We start from the raw sequence: 17,111 nt of genomic DNA on the forward strand, positions 1-17,111 counted from the left end.
AGTGTCACCTCCCTGTACCAACCCAATAATGCCACTACAGTATCACCTCCCTGCCCTGTCCCAGTGATGCCCCATGGTGCCACCCCACCCCAGCTCCATCCAACTGGTGCCACCACCATGACACACTGGTGTCACCATCCCATCCCAGCAGTGCCACCATGGTGTCACCTCCCTGTACCACCCCAGCGATGCCACGGTGGTGTCACCCCCTCTCAGCCCCATCCCAGTGATGTCACTGCTGTGTCACACAGCCCCATTCTGGCAGTGTGCCCAGTGCCACTCCCACCCTGTCCCCATGTCCCCACGTACCCACAGAGCCCTTGGGGCAGGGGGCTGTGGCTGGCAGCCCAAACCGCGTGCGGGGCCACCAGATGCTGGCCTCGATGGCCCGGGGACAGCTGTCATAGTTCACTGCAGGGCACAATGGGGCATCAAAATGGGGGATGCAGGGTGACACAGTGTGACAGTAGGGTGGCAGTGGCACCTGGTCACTGGAACCCCGGGTGAAAAAGGGTGACACAGGGTAACAGCAGGGTGACAGCAGTGGCAGAGCAGGGTGACAAAAGGATCACACAGGGTGAAAATAGGGTGACAGCAGCGTGACACAGGGTGACAGTGGGTTGACACAAGGGGATGCAATGTGACAATGGTGTGATGCAGGGCGACAAGGTGACGGCAGATGACAGCAGTACCTGGTCACTGGCACTGATGGTGACACAGGGTGATGCAAGGTGACACAAGGTGACAGAGAGTAATGGAGGGTGACAGCAGGGTGACGGTGGGCACTCAGGGTAGCATAGGGTGACACAAGTTGACAGTCCCCCACCTTCGCAGCCGCTGGCTGTCACCTCAGCAAAGGGGTTGTCACAGCGGTCACAGTGGCGGCCGATGACACCAGCTTTGCAGGGACACTGTCCGGTGGTGGCGTCGCAGCGGCGTGACAGTGACCCAGTGGGGTAACACTCACAAGGGTGGCACGTGTCCCCTCCAGGAGGGCGGTAGTGGTTGTCCTGGGGGGACACAGGGTTACTGAAGGCACGGGGGTGGGGTGACAGGGGGTGACAGGGAGGTGACTGGGGGGGTGCCAGGGGCGTGATGGGGGGTAACAGGGAGGTGATGGGGTGACGGGGGCAACAGAGGGGTGACAGGAGGATGGCGGGGTTGGCAGGGGAGGTGACAAGGGCTGGCAGGTCCCACCTTGCAGCGACACTCTCCCGTGGTCTTGTTGCAGTCTGGGTCGAAGCCGTGGGTGACGTCACAGCTGCAGGGGCCGCACGTGGGGTGTCCCCACCACCCCCGCGGGCACGGCTGCGCCTCCCTGGGACACGGGGGCTGGCACTCGGGCACCATGCCAGGGTACCCGCACAGTGCCACTTGTACACTCACGTGGCCCCTTGTACACCCACACTGCCCCTTGCACACCCACATGGCCACTTGTACCCTCACAGTACCACCTGTACCCACACAGTGCCCCTTGCACCCCCCCTGTGCCACTTTCTATCCACAGTGACCCCTGCACACTCACCCCAGCTCTTGCACAGCCACCGTGCCCTTTCCAGGCTCCCCCTGCCGTTTGCACACCCACCACAGCTCTTGCAAGCACATCATGCCCCTTGCACACTCACCTTGCCCATATGCCCACCCTCCTCTCACCCCACCCCCGCCCCTGGTGTCCCTCGCAGCACCACCCCCTTTCCCCTCGAGTGCTCTGTGCCCCCCTGGCACACGCGTGTGCCCCGCAAGTGTCACCAACCGGTGCTGGCAGAGGGCCCCGAAGGTGCCCGGGGGACAGTGACAGGCATAGCCGGAGGCCGTGCCCGGGCGGCGGGTGCAGGTGCCTGGAGGCTCGCAGGGGTCCAGGGCACAGGCACTGACACAGCTGTCACCGAAGTACCCTGGGCACGGGACAGGATTGGGGACAACAACAAGGGACAGTGATGAGGGACAGGGATGGGGGTGAGGGGCAGTGCCCAGGGGTGACAGTGATAAGGGAGGGTGGGAATGCCCTGGGGTGTGTGACAACGGGGTGGCAGTGCCCAGGGAGGATGGCAGTGCCTTGGGGACAGTGACGGGGGTGCAAGTGCCCTGGGGACAGTGAGAGGGGGTGGCAGTGCTCAGGGGACAGGGATGAGGGGAGGCAGTACCTGGGGACAGTGACAAGGCTGGCAGTGCCCAGGGAGGCTGGCAGTGCCTTAGGAACACTGACAAGAGTGGCAGTGTCCAGGTGACAGTGACAGGGGGGTGGCACTGCCCTGGTGACAGGGATGGAGCGCTGGTGCCCAGAAAGGGTAGCAGTGCCAGGGTTGTTGGGGGAAAATGTCACAGGGGTGGCAGTGCAGGGGATGGCAGCGTCTCAGGGCTGTCAGGAGGTGCTGGCGGGTCTCCACTCATGGGGGTGGCAGTGGGGTTGTCACAGGGGTGGCAGCGTCCCAGGGGGTGTTGGGGCTTGCTGGGGGCTTCAGGGGGTCTCTGCTCACCGGGGTAGCAGTGGGGAGTGTCACAGGGGTTGTCAGTGGTGTCAGTGTCCCAGGGGGTGTAGGGGATGTCAGGGGTTGTCAGGGGGTCCCCATTCAAAGACGTAGCACTGAGAAGTGTCACAGGTGTGTCACGGGGATGTCAGCATCCTGGGGGGTATCAGGCTGTGTCGGGGGCAGTGTCAGGAAGTGTTGGGGGATGTCAGGGGGGCTCAGGGGGTCTCAGGGTGTCCCTGCTCACTGGTTTGGCAGAGGGGGGTGTCACAGGGGTGTCAGTGTCCATGGGGCTATCGGGGTATGTCTGGGGTGTGTTGAGGGGTCAGGGGTCTGGGGGGTCCCTGCTCACCGGGGTGGCAGCGGCATGAAAAACTGTCCCAGTCGTCACTGCAGTAGCTGTGGGAGGGGCAGGGCCCCGAGTCGCAGGGATCAGGCAGGGCACAGCCGCCCTCCACGTTCACCTGTACCGCCTGTGCCAGGCTCAGGGCGCCTGCAGTCACCACAGGGTCCCCAACACGCAGGCCCTGCAGGGTCACCCATCAATGTCCTCACTGAGAGCCCCCCAAGCCACCCTGGACCCCCCAACACACTCCACTCCATGCCTCAGTTTCCCTCACCATTCCCAAAATCCCCCAAGAGCCCCCTGCCCGGTGTCACCATCTGTGTGATCTCACCACCACACGGGACCCACTATGTCACCCTGAAACCCCCTGCCCAACTGTCACCCCCACCTCAGTGTCCCCTGCCACAACACAGGACACCCCAGGACAACCTGGACCACCCAGCGGTGTCACCACCTCCTCAGTGCCCCCCACCATGACACTGGGCCCACTGTGCCACCCTGAACCCCCTGCATCGTGTCACCTGTCATTGTACCTCAGCACCAAATTCAGCACCACCTGGTGACACTCCCGTGTCACCCGCAGTGTCCCCTCATTGATCTGGGACACCCCCCCACCCCACCCCAACTTCCCTGTGTGGGGTCACCTGTCAGTGACCCCAGTGATGCCCCAGCCCCTATGACCCCTCCTGCCCCAGTGCCAAGTCCAGCCTCAATGTCCCTTGCTACCACCCAGGACCTTTTGTGTCACCCTGTTCAGCCCCTCCCTACAACATGTGACACCCCGAACCTCACACCAGGACCCACGATGTCACCCCAGCCCCCCTCCCCAGCCATGTCACCTCTCTGTGCTTCAGTGGCCCCAACACCAGCTGGCACCCCCTGTACCACCCAGGACCCCCCCAGTCACATTTGCTTCCCCATGGCCATGTCCCCATCCTGCCCAGGTCCTGGGATGACGGCCCTGCACCCCGTGCCACTGTGCCCATGAGTACCCAGTGCATCCCCGATGTCCCCCTGCCCACACAGCCCATGTCTCCTTGTCATGTGCCATGTCCCTGTGCCCAAATTCCTGTGCCCCTCTCCATCCTGCCCATGTCCCCATGTCCTGTGCCATGTCCCGTGCCATGTCCCCACTTCGTGTCCCCAAGCCCTGTGACATGTCCCTGTGCCTCACACCCATTCTGCCCATGTCCCCATGTCCTTGTGCATGTCCCTGTGCCCCCACCATCCTGCCCACGTCCCCACTTCTCTGTGCCACGTCCCCAAGCCCCCTGCCCCCATTCCTGTGCCCATGTCCCAAAGTCCCTGTGCCACCCTTCATTGTGCCCACATCCCCACTTCCCATGCCGTGTCCCCAAGCCCTGTGCCATATCCCTGTGCCCCCCTCCCACTGTGCCCATGTCGCTGTGCCTCCCTTCATCATACCCATATCCCCAAGCCCTGTGCCAGGTCCCCAAGCACTGTACCCATGTCCCTGTGCCCCCTTCACCGTGCCCATGTCCCCATCCCCAAGCCAAGGCCCTGCTTCATTGTGCCCTGTCCTCACCCTGTGCCACATCCCCAAGCTCTGTGCCCACATCCCTGTGTCCATTTCCCCAAACCCCGTGCCATGTCCTTTTGTCCATATCCCTGTGCCCCCCTCCCATTGTGCCCATGTCCTTACCCTTACATGTCCTCTTCCACATCCCCACGCCCACCCCCCAGCCCTACACCCACCGCCCCATGCTCCCCACACCCTCTGTGCCTGCGCCTCCATACCTGCAGGCACCCCTGGAACCCCTCCTCCACGGTGCCACTGTCCCCCAGCAGCCCCCCGAGGCTCAGCGTGCGCAGCCGCAGTCCCTGCAGCTCTCCAGGGACATCGCCCACCACCTGGAGGGGCACAGGGACCCCCGTGGGTGCCTTGGGATGCCACAGGGGGTGCCACGGTGGCACCTGGGGATCATCAGAGTGGATGCCCCCCCGTGCCTCAGTTTCCCTGTACCTGGTGGCGGCCATAGTCGAGGGTGAGGAGGAGGAGGGTGGCAGAGGGGTCGTGGCCAGGGCCCCCCCCGCAGCTCCAGCTCCACGTGGTGCCAGGCACCGTCATTGACTTTGGCCTGGGCCAGACACAGGGTGGCCAAACGGGCCCCGCCTTGCCAGGCACCAGCCTCCACCTGCCCCTCGCTCAGCTGTGAGGGGTAGACACATCAAGGACCCCGTAAACCTGGTGGGCACTGGGGACTGCCCACCGGGAAATACAATTTCCCCCGGGACAATAACACATCCCCCGGGCAATGCCCCCCAAGTGGGGGGCACCCCTTGCACTGCCCCCCCCAGCAATACACCCCCCATACCACTACCTCCTCATAGCCAAATATCCCCCCTAGGCAATGCCTCCTGTGCCAATGACCCCCTCAGGGCAATGACCCCCCCAGGGTAATAAACGATGTGCCAACAACCCCCCAGTGCCAATAGTGCCAATAACCCCCCTACCCTCAGAGCAATAACCCCTGGCACTGCCCCAGTGCCAACCCCCCCTGTACTCCCGCTCAAGTCAATACCCTCCCAGGGCAATGCCCCCTATGCCAATGACCTCCCTCCAAAGCAATACCTGTATGCCAATGGCCCCAAAAACAATGCCTCCTGTGCCAATGACGCCCACCCAAATCAATAACCCCCCCAGGGCAACGACACCCCCCTGGCACTTTCCTCAGGAAAACTCCCCTGTCTGCCTCCCCCGTGCCCTCCCCATGTCCCCCCCATGCCCACCTGCAGGGTGAGGGTCAGGCGGCCTCCGGCCCCCGCCCTCAGCAGGACCCCACGGGGGTGGCGGGTGCGGAACATGATGCGGAGAGGCCAGGGCAGGGAGAGGGGCAGCGCCAGCCCGTTCCACGCCACGCGGCTGCTGCCCACGAACCGCTGCGGGCCCGCCATCTCTACGGGGCATGCATGTGGGATGGGGGCAACCCCCACAGACCCCCCCAAGCCCACCCCAGGGGCCCCTGTGCTGTGAGGTGGTGGCGTGCCCCCGCTTACAGACCACCCACACCCACCCACGGACTCCCTGCACCCCACCCGGGCCCCCCACAACCCCACACGGCCTCTCACATACCCACCCTTGGGCTCCCAGCACCCACCCGGGGACCCCATGCACATCCCACAGATGCCAACACACCCTCCCACAGATCTCCTGCACCCACCCATGGACCCCCCATACCCCCTCACAAACCCACAACTCCATGGGCCCCCCAACACATGCAGGGAGGGCCCTCACCCCCTTCCCCCACCCCCCTCACGCGCCCCCAAAACCCCCCCCTATGCCCCCCCCCAACAAGCCTATGGACTCCACATAGCCCCACCACACTGTCTCCCTGGGCCCCCCAGTACCCTCCTGGCAGGTTTTGCCCCCAAAGCCCAGTGGGCAGCGGCAGCTGAATCCTCCCCACTCATGCACGCAGGTGCCACCGTTGTGGCATGTGTTGGTGTCACATAGGGTCTTCTTGGGGGGACAACCTGGGAGGGGGTACAGCGGTCACATGCCACACACGACCCAGGACCCCTGGCCCCATGGGGCACAGACACCCACCCATCCTTAAACCCCTATCCAACCCCACAGTCCTGGTACCCCCTGACCCCCCACCCTGTATCCCAACCCTACCCCGAAGTGGGTACAGCCCCATCCAGCCCCCCCATCCTGGCATCTCCCTACCCCACCCCCAGGGACATAGCCTTGTCCGTGCCACCCACTCCAGCTCAACAGCTGTGGCAGTCCCTCACCCCCCACCCCACAACCAGGGCACAGAATGCCCTACCACCGTGTCCCTGGACCCCCATCCAGCCCCATGAGCCTGGCACCCCCTCCCCACATTCAGGGGACATGGCCCCACTGCTCAGGTACCCCTTAACCCTACACCCCATCTCGCTCTGCTTGGAGGAACACAGCCCCCCCGGCCTCTGCCCAGTCTCCCAGCGGCGGTGCCCACCGGGCAGGGTGCCGTTGTTGGCAATGAAGGCTGCCATGTCCACGGGCCGCTGGTCAATGTGGAGGTGCCGCATGCACCCCACGAAGTGCCGGCTGCGGATCGGGAAACTCTCGGGCAGCGTTGGGACCCCCCCCCAGCAGCAGTGGCCCCGTCAGGTCCAGTGACCTGCAGAACCCACAATCACCTCAGGGGCTCAAGAGACCCCCGAGGGACCCCACAACCTACAGGGACCCTGAGGGAGCCCCAAGGGACACCCAGCCACCCCCCGTCCCAAGGGAGTCACAAGGGAACCCCGAAGAACACCAACTCACCCCAAAACCCATGGGGACCTGAGGGACCGCCCAAAGGATGCTCCCTCATGGGGAACTCAACAGGCCCTCAAGGGACTCCCTGCCCCCACCAACGCATGGGGACCCCAAGAGAACCCACCTCAACCCATGGGGACCTCCAGTGACCCCCCATCCATAGGGACCCATGATCCTCCAGGGACCTCTCACCAGTGAGGATTCCAAAGGTACCTCACCCACAGGGACCATTCATCTCCAAGGGACCCCTCTAAGGGTACCTCAAGGGACCCCCACCCATGGGATCCCCAGGCCCCCCCTCACTTCTTGCTGCCAGTCTGGGTGCCCTGGGCAGCGCAGGAGTAGTTGCCGAGGCGGGGGCCGAAGCGCAGGGCCATGGCCGTGTCACAGTCATCCACAGTCACCACAGCCACCTTCTGCTCTGAGGGGCCCTGCGGGACCCCCGAGCGCCCCACCACCGGCTGGGGGGCCCCACATCAGGCGGGGGGCCCAGGACCCCCATCCCGCAGCCTTCCTCCCACTCCTCATCCTCCTCCTGCCCTCTGGCCCCTCAACCCTCACCGAGCTCCCACGTCCCTCCAGCCCACCTGCCACCCACCCTTCAGCCCCCCTAAACCCTTCAATGGTCCCCTTCATCCCCCCAAGCCCCCATCCTTTTGACCTCCTCTTCCTCCATCCCCCCATTCCAATTCCTTGGCGGTCCCCACAGGTGAAGGAGATAGGTGGGGTTTCTCGGGGGTCCAATGGGTGGGGAAGGGGGTGGGGTCCCCATGGATGAGGGCATCTTTTGAGGGTCCCTTGGAGTCCCCTAAATCTCCTCTCTACTCTCTTCACCCCTCCAACACCCCTGTCCCCCCCACTCCCCCCTCTCCTCTTCCTCTATCTCCCATCCCCATCCCTTGGGACACTCATGGGTGGGCACATCCCTTAGGGGTCCTTTAGGTCCCCCAAACCCCCTACCTGCTCCCCCCCATCTCTCCAGTCCCCCACCCTTCCCCTCCATCTCCCCTTCCTCTTTCTGTCCCCAAACACTCCCCACCACTGTGCCTCCCATGCCCCCCGCTCCCCCACCTTGTTGTAGTAGTGCAGCTGCACCCGGTGCCACTGCCCATCGCTGACACCTCCAGGCACGAAGGGTGACACCGTGGTGGTGGTCTCACCTGCAGGCACAGCGTCAGGGGGACACAGCCAGCGGGAAGGAGGGGTGGCAGTGCCAGGGATGGCATGCCCAGGTTGCAGTGCCAAGGATGCAGTGTTGGGGACATGATGCAGGGGATGCAGTGCTAGCAATGGGATGTCCAGGATTCAGTGCCAGGGATGCAGTGTCAGGGATGGGATGCCCGGGATGCAGTGTCAGGCAGTGCCAAGAATGGCATGCCAGGAGTGCAGTGAGGAATGCAGTGAGGAATGCAGTGAGAGATGCAGTGCCGGGAATGGGATGCCCAGGATGCAGTGCCAGGCAGTGCCAGGATGGGATGTCTGGGATGAAGTGAGGAATGCAGTGAAGGATACAGTGCCCACAAGGGTGCCAGGGTGCGGTGCCAGGGCGTGGCAGGAGCAGCGCGTACCTGCTGAGAAGGTGAGCTGCAGCTGCTCATCCACAATCTCCAGTGCCACGAAGTCGTGCCGCTCGTTGAAGCGCCCATTGTACAGCAGAAGCCCGTCCCGCTCCCGTGTGGCAAACCTGGGGGGCACAAGTGCCAGGGGTGCCCCAATACTCCCCAAACCCACTATGCCTCTCAGGCACTCCCCAGCACCCCCCTGACCCTGCCGTGCCCCTGAGGCACACCTCTCACCCCCTGCCCCGTGACCTTGTACCCACTGTGAGATGCTGGTACCCATCAGCCCCTGCCCCACAAGGTGCCCCCCACCCCACTGGCATGTCCCCCATGCCAAGGGGTCACCCACACCCTTTGCTCCCACCCTGTGGCCTCAGGGTGCCCATCACCCCACACCCAATCACCCCACAGCCCGTATGACGCCAGTGGGGCACCAATCACTACCCATCCCAGATGATGCCAATGGGGCACCCCCACCCCATCTGACACCCTTGAGACACCCACCACCCCACACCCCAAATGATGCCAATGGGGGCACCTATCACCCCCACCCACCCAGTGCCCACAAGATACCCATCACCTCACATCCCATCACCTCATCTCATGCCAACAGGGCACCCATCATCATCTACCCCACACTCCATGTGACACCCACGAGGGCACACATCACCTCCCACCTCCCCAGATTCCCCCAGGCTCACGTGAGGCCGAGGGTGAAGTGGAAGCGCTGGCGGAGGCCACGAAAGGTGAGGAAGGAGCGTGGGGGGAAGCTGCGGGTGCTCATGGTGCAGAAGGGCTTCTCGTAGTGCCCAGGGGGGCACTGGCACCGGAATCCCCCCACCAGCAGGTTCAGGCAGGTGCCCCCATTTCGGCAGACCCCCGGGGTGCAGCGGCCCCCCCGGGCACTCAGTTCACAGTGCTCTCCTGTGTGACATCCAGAACCCCAAAACTAGGGTGAGGAGTTCCATCTCCCCCCCTCACCTCCCCATTAACCCCAGAGTGGCCCCCCCAGGTGCTCAGCTTGCAGGGCTCCCCTGTGTGACACCCCAATGGCACCAGCACCCCAAAAATGGGGGGTGAGGGTCCTCTCCCCTCCCCACCCCCCAATAACCTCCAAGTTCTCCCCCAGGCATTTACAGGGCTCCCCAATGTGACACCAAGCACCCTAAATTGGGGGGTGGGAGGGTGGGGATCCCCTCTCCCTCCCCCCCCAGCATCTTTATCCCCAGCTCTATCACCATGGCAACCACTTCCCATTGCCATGGAAACCCAGAGACACCTCCTCCCCTCACATCCCCTCCCCCACCTGACTGGCACCCCCCACCAGGGGGTCCCGTGGGGGCTGGAGTCCCAGGGTGGGGGTAGGGGGTATGGCCCCAGTGGCACCAGTCTACGAGGGGAGGGAGGGAGGGAGGGCTGAAGAGCAGCCGGATGAGGAAAGATGAGGATGGACACTATGAGGAAGGGCTGGCCAGTGGCCCTAACCAGTGAAGTCCTCGTGGCACTCGCAGGTGTATCCGCCCTCGCGGCTCCGGCACCGCCCGTTGCTGCCGCAGGGGCTGGAGTAGCAGAGGTCGATCTCGGTCTCGCAGTAGTCACCGGTGAAGCCCGGCGGGCAGCGGCAGCGCAGGCCCGTGACGGGGTGGATGGGGCGGAAAAGGATGGTGTCGGAGGCGAGGAAGGGCGCGGAGCTGTCGAACTGCAGGACGGAGACACAGCGCATGTAATTCTCGCAGGGCTCGCGCAGACACACGTTGTCATCAAAGGGCAGGACGTGCTGGGCCGTGGTGACCGCCAGCAGCGAGCGGTTCAGGTACAGCCGCTCCTGCAGCTCCTCCGATGAGAAGAACCGCGACGCGCCCGGCACCACGGCTGGCAGCAGCGCTGAGAGGCTGACATTGAGGATCCGCGCCGGCCCCACGTCTGTGTCCGTCTGGATGTTGAAGAGGACAACGCGGTGGCGGGGGGTGGCCAGGACAGCGGCCACCCCCTCCAGGAAGCGGCTGAGCAGGGGGGACAGGAAGCGTTCCTGGGACATGTCGGCCAAGCGCAGGGTGATGCTGTTGCTGAGCATCTCATCTGTGATCACTGTCACTCGCAGCGTGCACTGCGCTGTCGCGCTGTGAACACCATCTGGGACAAAGGGGGGACACAGGAGGGGGTCAGTGACAGCAATGGACAACTCTGGGATGGGAATTGTGCTAGATATGGGACAACCAACCCAATCAGCTGCTGTTGGATGGGGATGGTGCTATGGGGGCTTGACCTGCTTGGTCCCCATAGAATGAGGACAGCACTGACCACGAAACACCCGGCCCATGTAGCCACTGTGGAATGGTGACAATACTGGCTACGAGGTGCCCATCCCACTTGGCCACCAAGGAAGGGGACTGTCAGGTGGGGACAGTGCAGGCTATGGGGGACCTTTCCTACTCAGCCACCAAGGAATGGAGACAGCGATGGTTATATGGTTGGTGCTGGTTATGGGGCTGGTGCTGTTTTTGGGGTGCCCATCCCACCTGGCCATCACAGGGTAGGGACAGCGGGATGGGGACGGTGTTGGCAATGGGGCTGGAACTGGTTACAAGGCTCCTGTCCCACCTGGCCACTGTTGAATGGGGACAGTGCTGGTTATGGGGATGGTGCTGGCTGTTGGTGCCCATTCCATTTGGTCACCATGGGATGGGGACAGTGTTGGCAATAGCACTGTAGGTGGTCATGGGGATGGCACTGGTTATGGGGCCACTGTCCCAGTCAACCACTCTGGAATGGGGACTATGCCAGCTACGGGGCTGATGCTGGTTATGGGGCACCCATCCTGATTGGTCGCCATGGAATGGGGACAGCAGGATGGGGACAACAGTGGCTATCGGGGACCTGATGTGCTTGACCCCTATGTAATGGGGACAGCACTGCTTTTGGGGTACCCATCCCACTCCACTGGGGTGGAGACAGTGGAATGGGGCTGGTGCTCGTTATGGGGCTAGTGCTGGTTTTGGGGTACCCATCCCACTTGGCCAGTGCAGGGTGGGATCAGCGGGATGGGGCTGGTGTTAGCAATGGAGCTGGCACTGGTCACGGGGCTCCTGTCCCACCTGGCCCTGTGGAATGGGGACAACACTGGCAGGATGGGATACCCATCCTGCTTGGCCACCACAGGATGGGGACAGTGGGATGGGGATGGTGTTGGCTGTGGGGGACCTGACCTGCTTGGACACTGTGGGATGGGGGCATCTGAATGGGGATGGTGGTTGGTTATGGGGCTGGGGCTGGTTATGGGGCTGGTTTTGTCTATGAGGCTGAGGCTGGTTAGGGAGCCAGCACTGGTTAAGGGGTTGGTGCTGGTTATGGGGTTGGTGCTGGTTGTGGGGCTGGGGGAGCAAAATCTCTGCTCAGCACTGGGGCACCCACCTTTCTCCTCCTCCTTCTCTTTGTCCTCCCCCTGGCCAAGGGCAGCGAGACGCAGGACAGATGGGGAGTGGGCAGACAGATGGATGAAGGGAGCATGGGGACAGCTGGAGGGCCAAGCAGGCAGAAGGGGGTGCCACAGGGGTGGCAGGGGCCAGGGCTGTCCAGTGGCCTGTGGCCAGTGACTGGTGGCCAGTGGCCAGCGGGGGGAAGGTTGCCATGGCTGCAGCTGCGGGGGCCCAGCTATGGCTGGACCTTTTGTTCCCCTCCCGGCTGCCCCTGCGCTTGGGGGGGGGGGCACGGGGGGCTCCCTGCCCCCACCCTTTGTGCCCTGGGCCCCCTGCTTTGTGTGGCCAGAGCAGGGACCCCAGCTAGGGGAAGCTGGGGGTTGATGGGGGCCATGTGGCTGGGGACAATGGACATCAGGCATGGCCTGTGACCCAGTTTCCCCCCCTGACCTGGGGGTGGCCAAGGAGATGTTCCCCCACCTTGGGGTGACCCCCATCCCCCAGAAGCACCTCCTGGACACCCCCCAGCCCAAACGGTGGTGACAACTGATAGCACAACCCCCCTTATCTTGCGACCACCCCCACTGGGTTTGGGGGCCTCTCAGTGGAGGTCAGGGTGCCCCCCCCCCAAATACACAGACCAGGCCCTGTGTCTCCTGCCCTGAATTCAAGCAGTGGAGTCTCCTGGAAACACAAACATTATGATGCTAGGACTCCCCCAATCCTGCACTGCACCCTGAGCCTTCCCAGATTCACCCATCAGGCCCCCATAGCAAGCCCCCAGGGGTATCAGGACCCCGCTGGCACACACCAGCCTCTGCTCCCCCAGTACATGCAGTGGGTCCTGCCCCACCCTGCTCAGTGACACACAGAGAAGTGCCAGGACCACCTCTGGACAGCCCAGGGGCTGGGGAAAGCAAAGGGGGTGCTAGGCACCCCAACTGCCTCCAGATTGGATGTCTGGGCTGTGAGGGGGGCAGAGCATCCCATTATCCCCCCCTCCCCTAGATCTGGAGGGTGGAGGCAACCACGTGGTGCAACTCCAAAACACCTCAGTGGGATGATGGGACCCCACAACACATCGTCCAGATCCTTCTGATCTGGAGGGTGGGGGCAGCCAAAACAGGGTACTTAGACCCCCATAATACCTCGCCCCCATGCAGAAATAGGGGTGGACACAAACCTCATGCACCTCCCTCCACAAAGCCCCGTTCACAGGTGGGGATCTTACCAGAGACAGACACCCTCATGACGGCCTCAAGTGGGCGGTTGTTGTCCAGGGCCGGGCTGAGGCGCAGGTCCCCACTGTGTGGGTCCAGCAGCACGAGGTTGAGCTCATTGCCCTGCTCAAACGCGTAAGTGAGGTGGTCAGAGACGTCGGGATCATGGGCAGGGATGCGACCGATGACACCCCCGGGGAAGCTGCCAGAGCGGTTGGTGATGTAGTTGTTGAAGAGGATCTCGAAGTTCTTGAGCTGGGGGCTGTTGTCATTGGCATCACGCAGCCGCACGTGGACAGTGGCCCGACTGACCAGTGGTGCCGAGGTTGCCTGGACCACCATGATGTATTCGGCCTTGGCCTCATAGTCCAGGTCAGCAAGGGCGGTGAGCTCTCCAGAGAAGATATCCAGCTGGAAGACCTCGGGGATGTTGCCTTCCACAATCTGGTACATGATCTGGGCATTGGTGCCCTCGTCGGGGTCCGTGGCAGTGATTCGGGCCACCACCAGCCCAATGGGGCTGTTCTCCTCCACAAAGATGTCAAACTCATCCTGCTCAAACACAGGTGGGTTGTCATTGACATCCAACACTGTCACCTGGATCTCCACTGGCGTCCGCCGGGCCGGGACCCCCTTATCCATGGCGAATGCCCGCAGGGAGTACAGCGGCACGTTCTCCCGGTCCAGACGGCGCAAGGTGCGGACAATGCCCGAGGTGGACTCAATGATGAAGTCACCATCACCATCATCACCCCCTTGGAAGGTGTAGAAGACCCTGCCGTTGAGCCCTGAGTCACGGTCAGTTGCAGAGACCTGGAGGACGCTGGTGAAGGGGGGGACATCCTCGTAGATGGATCCCTGGTAGGAATGGCGGAGGAACTGGGGTGCGTTGTCATTGACATCACTCACCAGGATCTCCAGGTAAGTTGTGTCGGATTTCTGCGGGATACCATTGTCCCGTGCCGTGATGGCCAAGGTGTAGGACACCTGGTCTTCATAGTCCAGCTCCATCTGGGTGGTGACGGCACCAGTCTCAGCAGCAATGCGGAACTGGGGAATGCTGTCCTCCATCACATAGGTGATGCGGGCATTCTCCCCCGTGTCCTCATCTGTGGCGCTGATGACCACCACTGTTGTGCCCACTGGCCGGTCCTCGTTGATGTTGACGGTGTAGTGGGAGCTCTGGAAGACGGGGCGGTGGGTGTTGGCATCGGTGACATTGACAATCACCTGGGCAGTGTCCTGGCGGGTGCCATCTGAGGCAGCAATGGTGAGCAGGTACTGCCGCTCCAGCTTGTAGTCCAGGGGCAGGGCAAGGGAGAGGAGCCCACCACCGCTCTGGCTGGTGATGGAGAACCGGTTGCGGGTGTTGCCACTGGAGATCTGGTATGTGATGACGCTGTTGGCATCGCGGTCGACGGCAGAGACGGTCAGGACACTGGTGCCCACTGCTGCATCCTCGTTCAGGCGGGCGCCATACTCCCGCTGGGTGAACTCAGGGCTGTTGTCATTGACATCCAGGACGGTGACACTGACGCTGGCTGTGGAGGCCATTGGGGGGGTGCCCTGGTCCTGTGCCTCCACCCCGAAACTGTAGAAATCAACCACCTCCCGATCCAGCTCAGAGGCCACCACGATCCACCCGGTGCTGTTGTTGATGGTGAAGGGGAAGCCGGTGCCGGTCTCCAGCAGGGTGTAAACCAACCGGCTGTTGTCACCCGAATCAGCATCAATGGCTTGTACATGGATGACGGAGTAGCCCACGGGGACATTCTCCAGCACGGTGGCCTGGAAGGGCGTGCTGACAAAGATGGGTGCGTTGTCATTGACATCCAACACCTGGATGGTAACCAAACCGCTGATGTTGGAGAGAGGTGGGCGGCCACCATCCTGCGCCCGGATCCGCAGGGTGAACTCCTTGGTGACCTCGTAGTCCAGGGGGGTAACAACATCCAGAGTGCCTGTCTGTGCATCAATGTAGAAGTGCCCACGGGTGTTGCCACTGACAATGCTGTAGTGCACCAGTGCATTGCTGCCTTTGTCACGGTCAGTGGCCGTCACCCGCAGAACTGCTGCATTGGGCACCACGTCCTCGGGGACCTGCGCCACGTAACGCCGCTCACTGAACTGCGGCGCGTTGTCATTGTCGTCCTCCACAGTGATGCGGACAGTGGCCGTGGCGCTCCGGGGACCTGGATCTTGGCCCTGGTCTGTGGCCTCCACCAACAGCTCGAAGGCATCCACCGCTTCCCGGTCCACGGGGCCGCGGGTGCGGATGACGCCTGAGCGGGAGTCAATCTCAAAGACTTCATTGGCATCACCGGCATTGAGAAGGCGGTAGAGGATGTTGGCATTGGGACCACTGTCGCCATCGGTGGCCCGCACTGTCAGCACCTCATAGCCCACCTCCAGATTCTCTCGCACACTCTCCCGGTATTCTGGCTGCTCAAAAGCTGGGTCGTGGTCATTGGCGTCGCTCACCGTCACCGTCAGTGTGGCCATGGCACTGCGCCGGGGTGTCCCATGGTCCACTGCTGTCACGCGGAACACGTGGGTGCTCTTGCTCTCACGGTCCAGCGGTGCAGCAGTGCTGATGGCACCAGTGACAGCGTCCACGGTGAAGAGGGCATCGGAGCGGCTGTCGAAGAGTGCAGCCATGGCGTAGCGCAGCCGGCCTGCTTCCCCCTCATCAGGGTCCTGCGCTGTCACCTGTGTCACCGGTGTGCCTGCTGGCCGGTTCTCCTCCACTGTGGCCTGGTAGCTGGAGGGCTGGAACTGAGGTGCTGTGTTGGGGCTGCGGCGGGGGCGGTGATGAGGTATGGGGGGCCTGGGGACCACTGTGGTCTGGGACTCCCCAACATCCCCAGTGTTCATAGCATCCCCAGTGCCTCTGGTCTCCCTGGGGATGTTGGTGTTCCCAGCATGTGCAGTGTCCACAGTGTTCCTGGGGTTGCTGGGGACTTTCTCAGTCTCCCCATTATGTTCAGTATCCCTGGTGCTCCCAGTATCCCTGGGGACTTTCCTAGTGCTTCCAGCGTCTCTGGAGACTCTCCCAGTCTCCCCAGTAAGTTCAGAATTCCTGGTGCCCCTGGGGACTGGAGTGCTCCCAGTGCTCCCAACATCCCCAGTGCTCAGCACGTTCCCAGTGCTCCTGGTGTCCGTGGGGATGTTGGTGTCCCCGGTGTGTCCAGTATTCCTGGTGCTTCTGGTGCCCCTGAGGATATGGGTGCTCCCAGTGTCTCCAGTTCCTCCAGTAACCCCGGTGCCTCCAGTATCCCGGGCGCCTCCAGCGTCCCTGGTGCTTCCAGCGCCCCCAGTGCCTCCAGGCTTCCAGGTGCTTCCAGCATTCACGGTGCCTCCAGTGTCCCTGGTAACCCCGGTGCCGCTGATACCTCGGGACCCCGTAACGCCGCCGCCGCTGTCCCCACCGGCAGAGCCGGTGCCCGGTGCGGTCCCATCGCTGCCGCCCGCGGCCAGTGCGGGCCCAGCGCTGTCGCCGCTGTCCCCGGTGCTCGGCGGGGGCCGCGCGCCGCCGCTGTCCCCGGTGCCGCCGGAGTCGCCGCTGCCCCCGCTGCCGCCGCGGAGCTGGAGTGGCGCCGGGAGCGTGCTGGACAGACGGGTGCGGGTGCCGGTGCCGGTGCCGATGCCGGTGCCGGTGCCGATGCCGGTGGGGGTGCCGGCGCCGATGGCGGTGGCGGGTCCCGGTGCGGGCAGCGGCAGCAGCAGCAGCAGCGGCAGCAGCGGGAGCGCGGCCCGGCGGGCGGGCGGAGGGCCCATGGCCGCTGCCCCCCGGTGCCCCCGGTGCCGGTGCCGGTGCCCGCAGCGACCCGCG

At 63.5% G+C, this 17,111-nt stretch overlaps 1 protein-coding gene across 1 annotated transcript in view; it reads right to left on the bottom strand.

Moving 5' to 3' along the window:
- Positions 1–17,082, bottom strand: part of CELSR2 (cadherin EGF LAG seven-pass G-type receptor 2) — a 30,937-nt gene extending 13,855 nt beyond the window's left edge. The window contains 18 exon segments of the mRNA XM_042015914.1: positions 310–411; positions 827–1,010; positions 1,198–1,318; positions 1,754–1,895; positions 2,821–2,995; positions 4,573–4,686; positions 4,799–4,864; positions 4,866–4,985; positions 5,566–5,732; positions 6,184–6,309; positions 6,780–6,912; positions 6,914–6,944; positions 7,388–7,545; positions 8,156–8,244; positions 8,653–8,768; positions 9,345–9,567; positions 10,129–10,776; positions 13,291–17,082. Of these exon segments, the coding sequence (XP_041871848.1) occupies positions 310–411; positions 827–1,010; positions 1,198–1,318; positions 1,754–1,895; positions 2,821–2,995; positions 4,573–4,686; positions 4,799–4,864; positions 4,866–4,985; positions 5,566–5,732; positions 6,184–6,309; positions 6,780–6,912; positions 6,914–6,944; positions 7,388–7,545; positions 8,156–8,244; positions 8,653–8,768; positions 9,345–9,567; positions 10,129–10,776; positions 13,291–17,056 (6,481 nt within the window). The 5' untranslated portion in view covers positions 17,057–17,082.
- Between the last annotated feature and the right edge of the window lie 29 nt (positions 17,083–17,111).

This window comes from Corvus kubaryi, unplaced genomic scaffold (assembly GCF_017639235.1).
Source record: "Corvus kubaryi isolate FWS band 111438036 unplaced genomic scaffold, C.kubaryi_AGA036_p1.0 split3-37355, whole genome shotgun sequence".
NCBI classification, from domain to species: domain Eukaryota; kingdom Metazoa; phylum Chordata; class Aves; order Passeriformes; family Corvidae; genus Corvus; species Corvus kubaryi.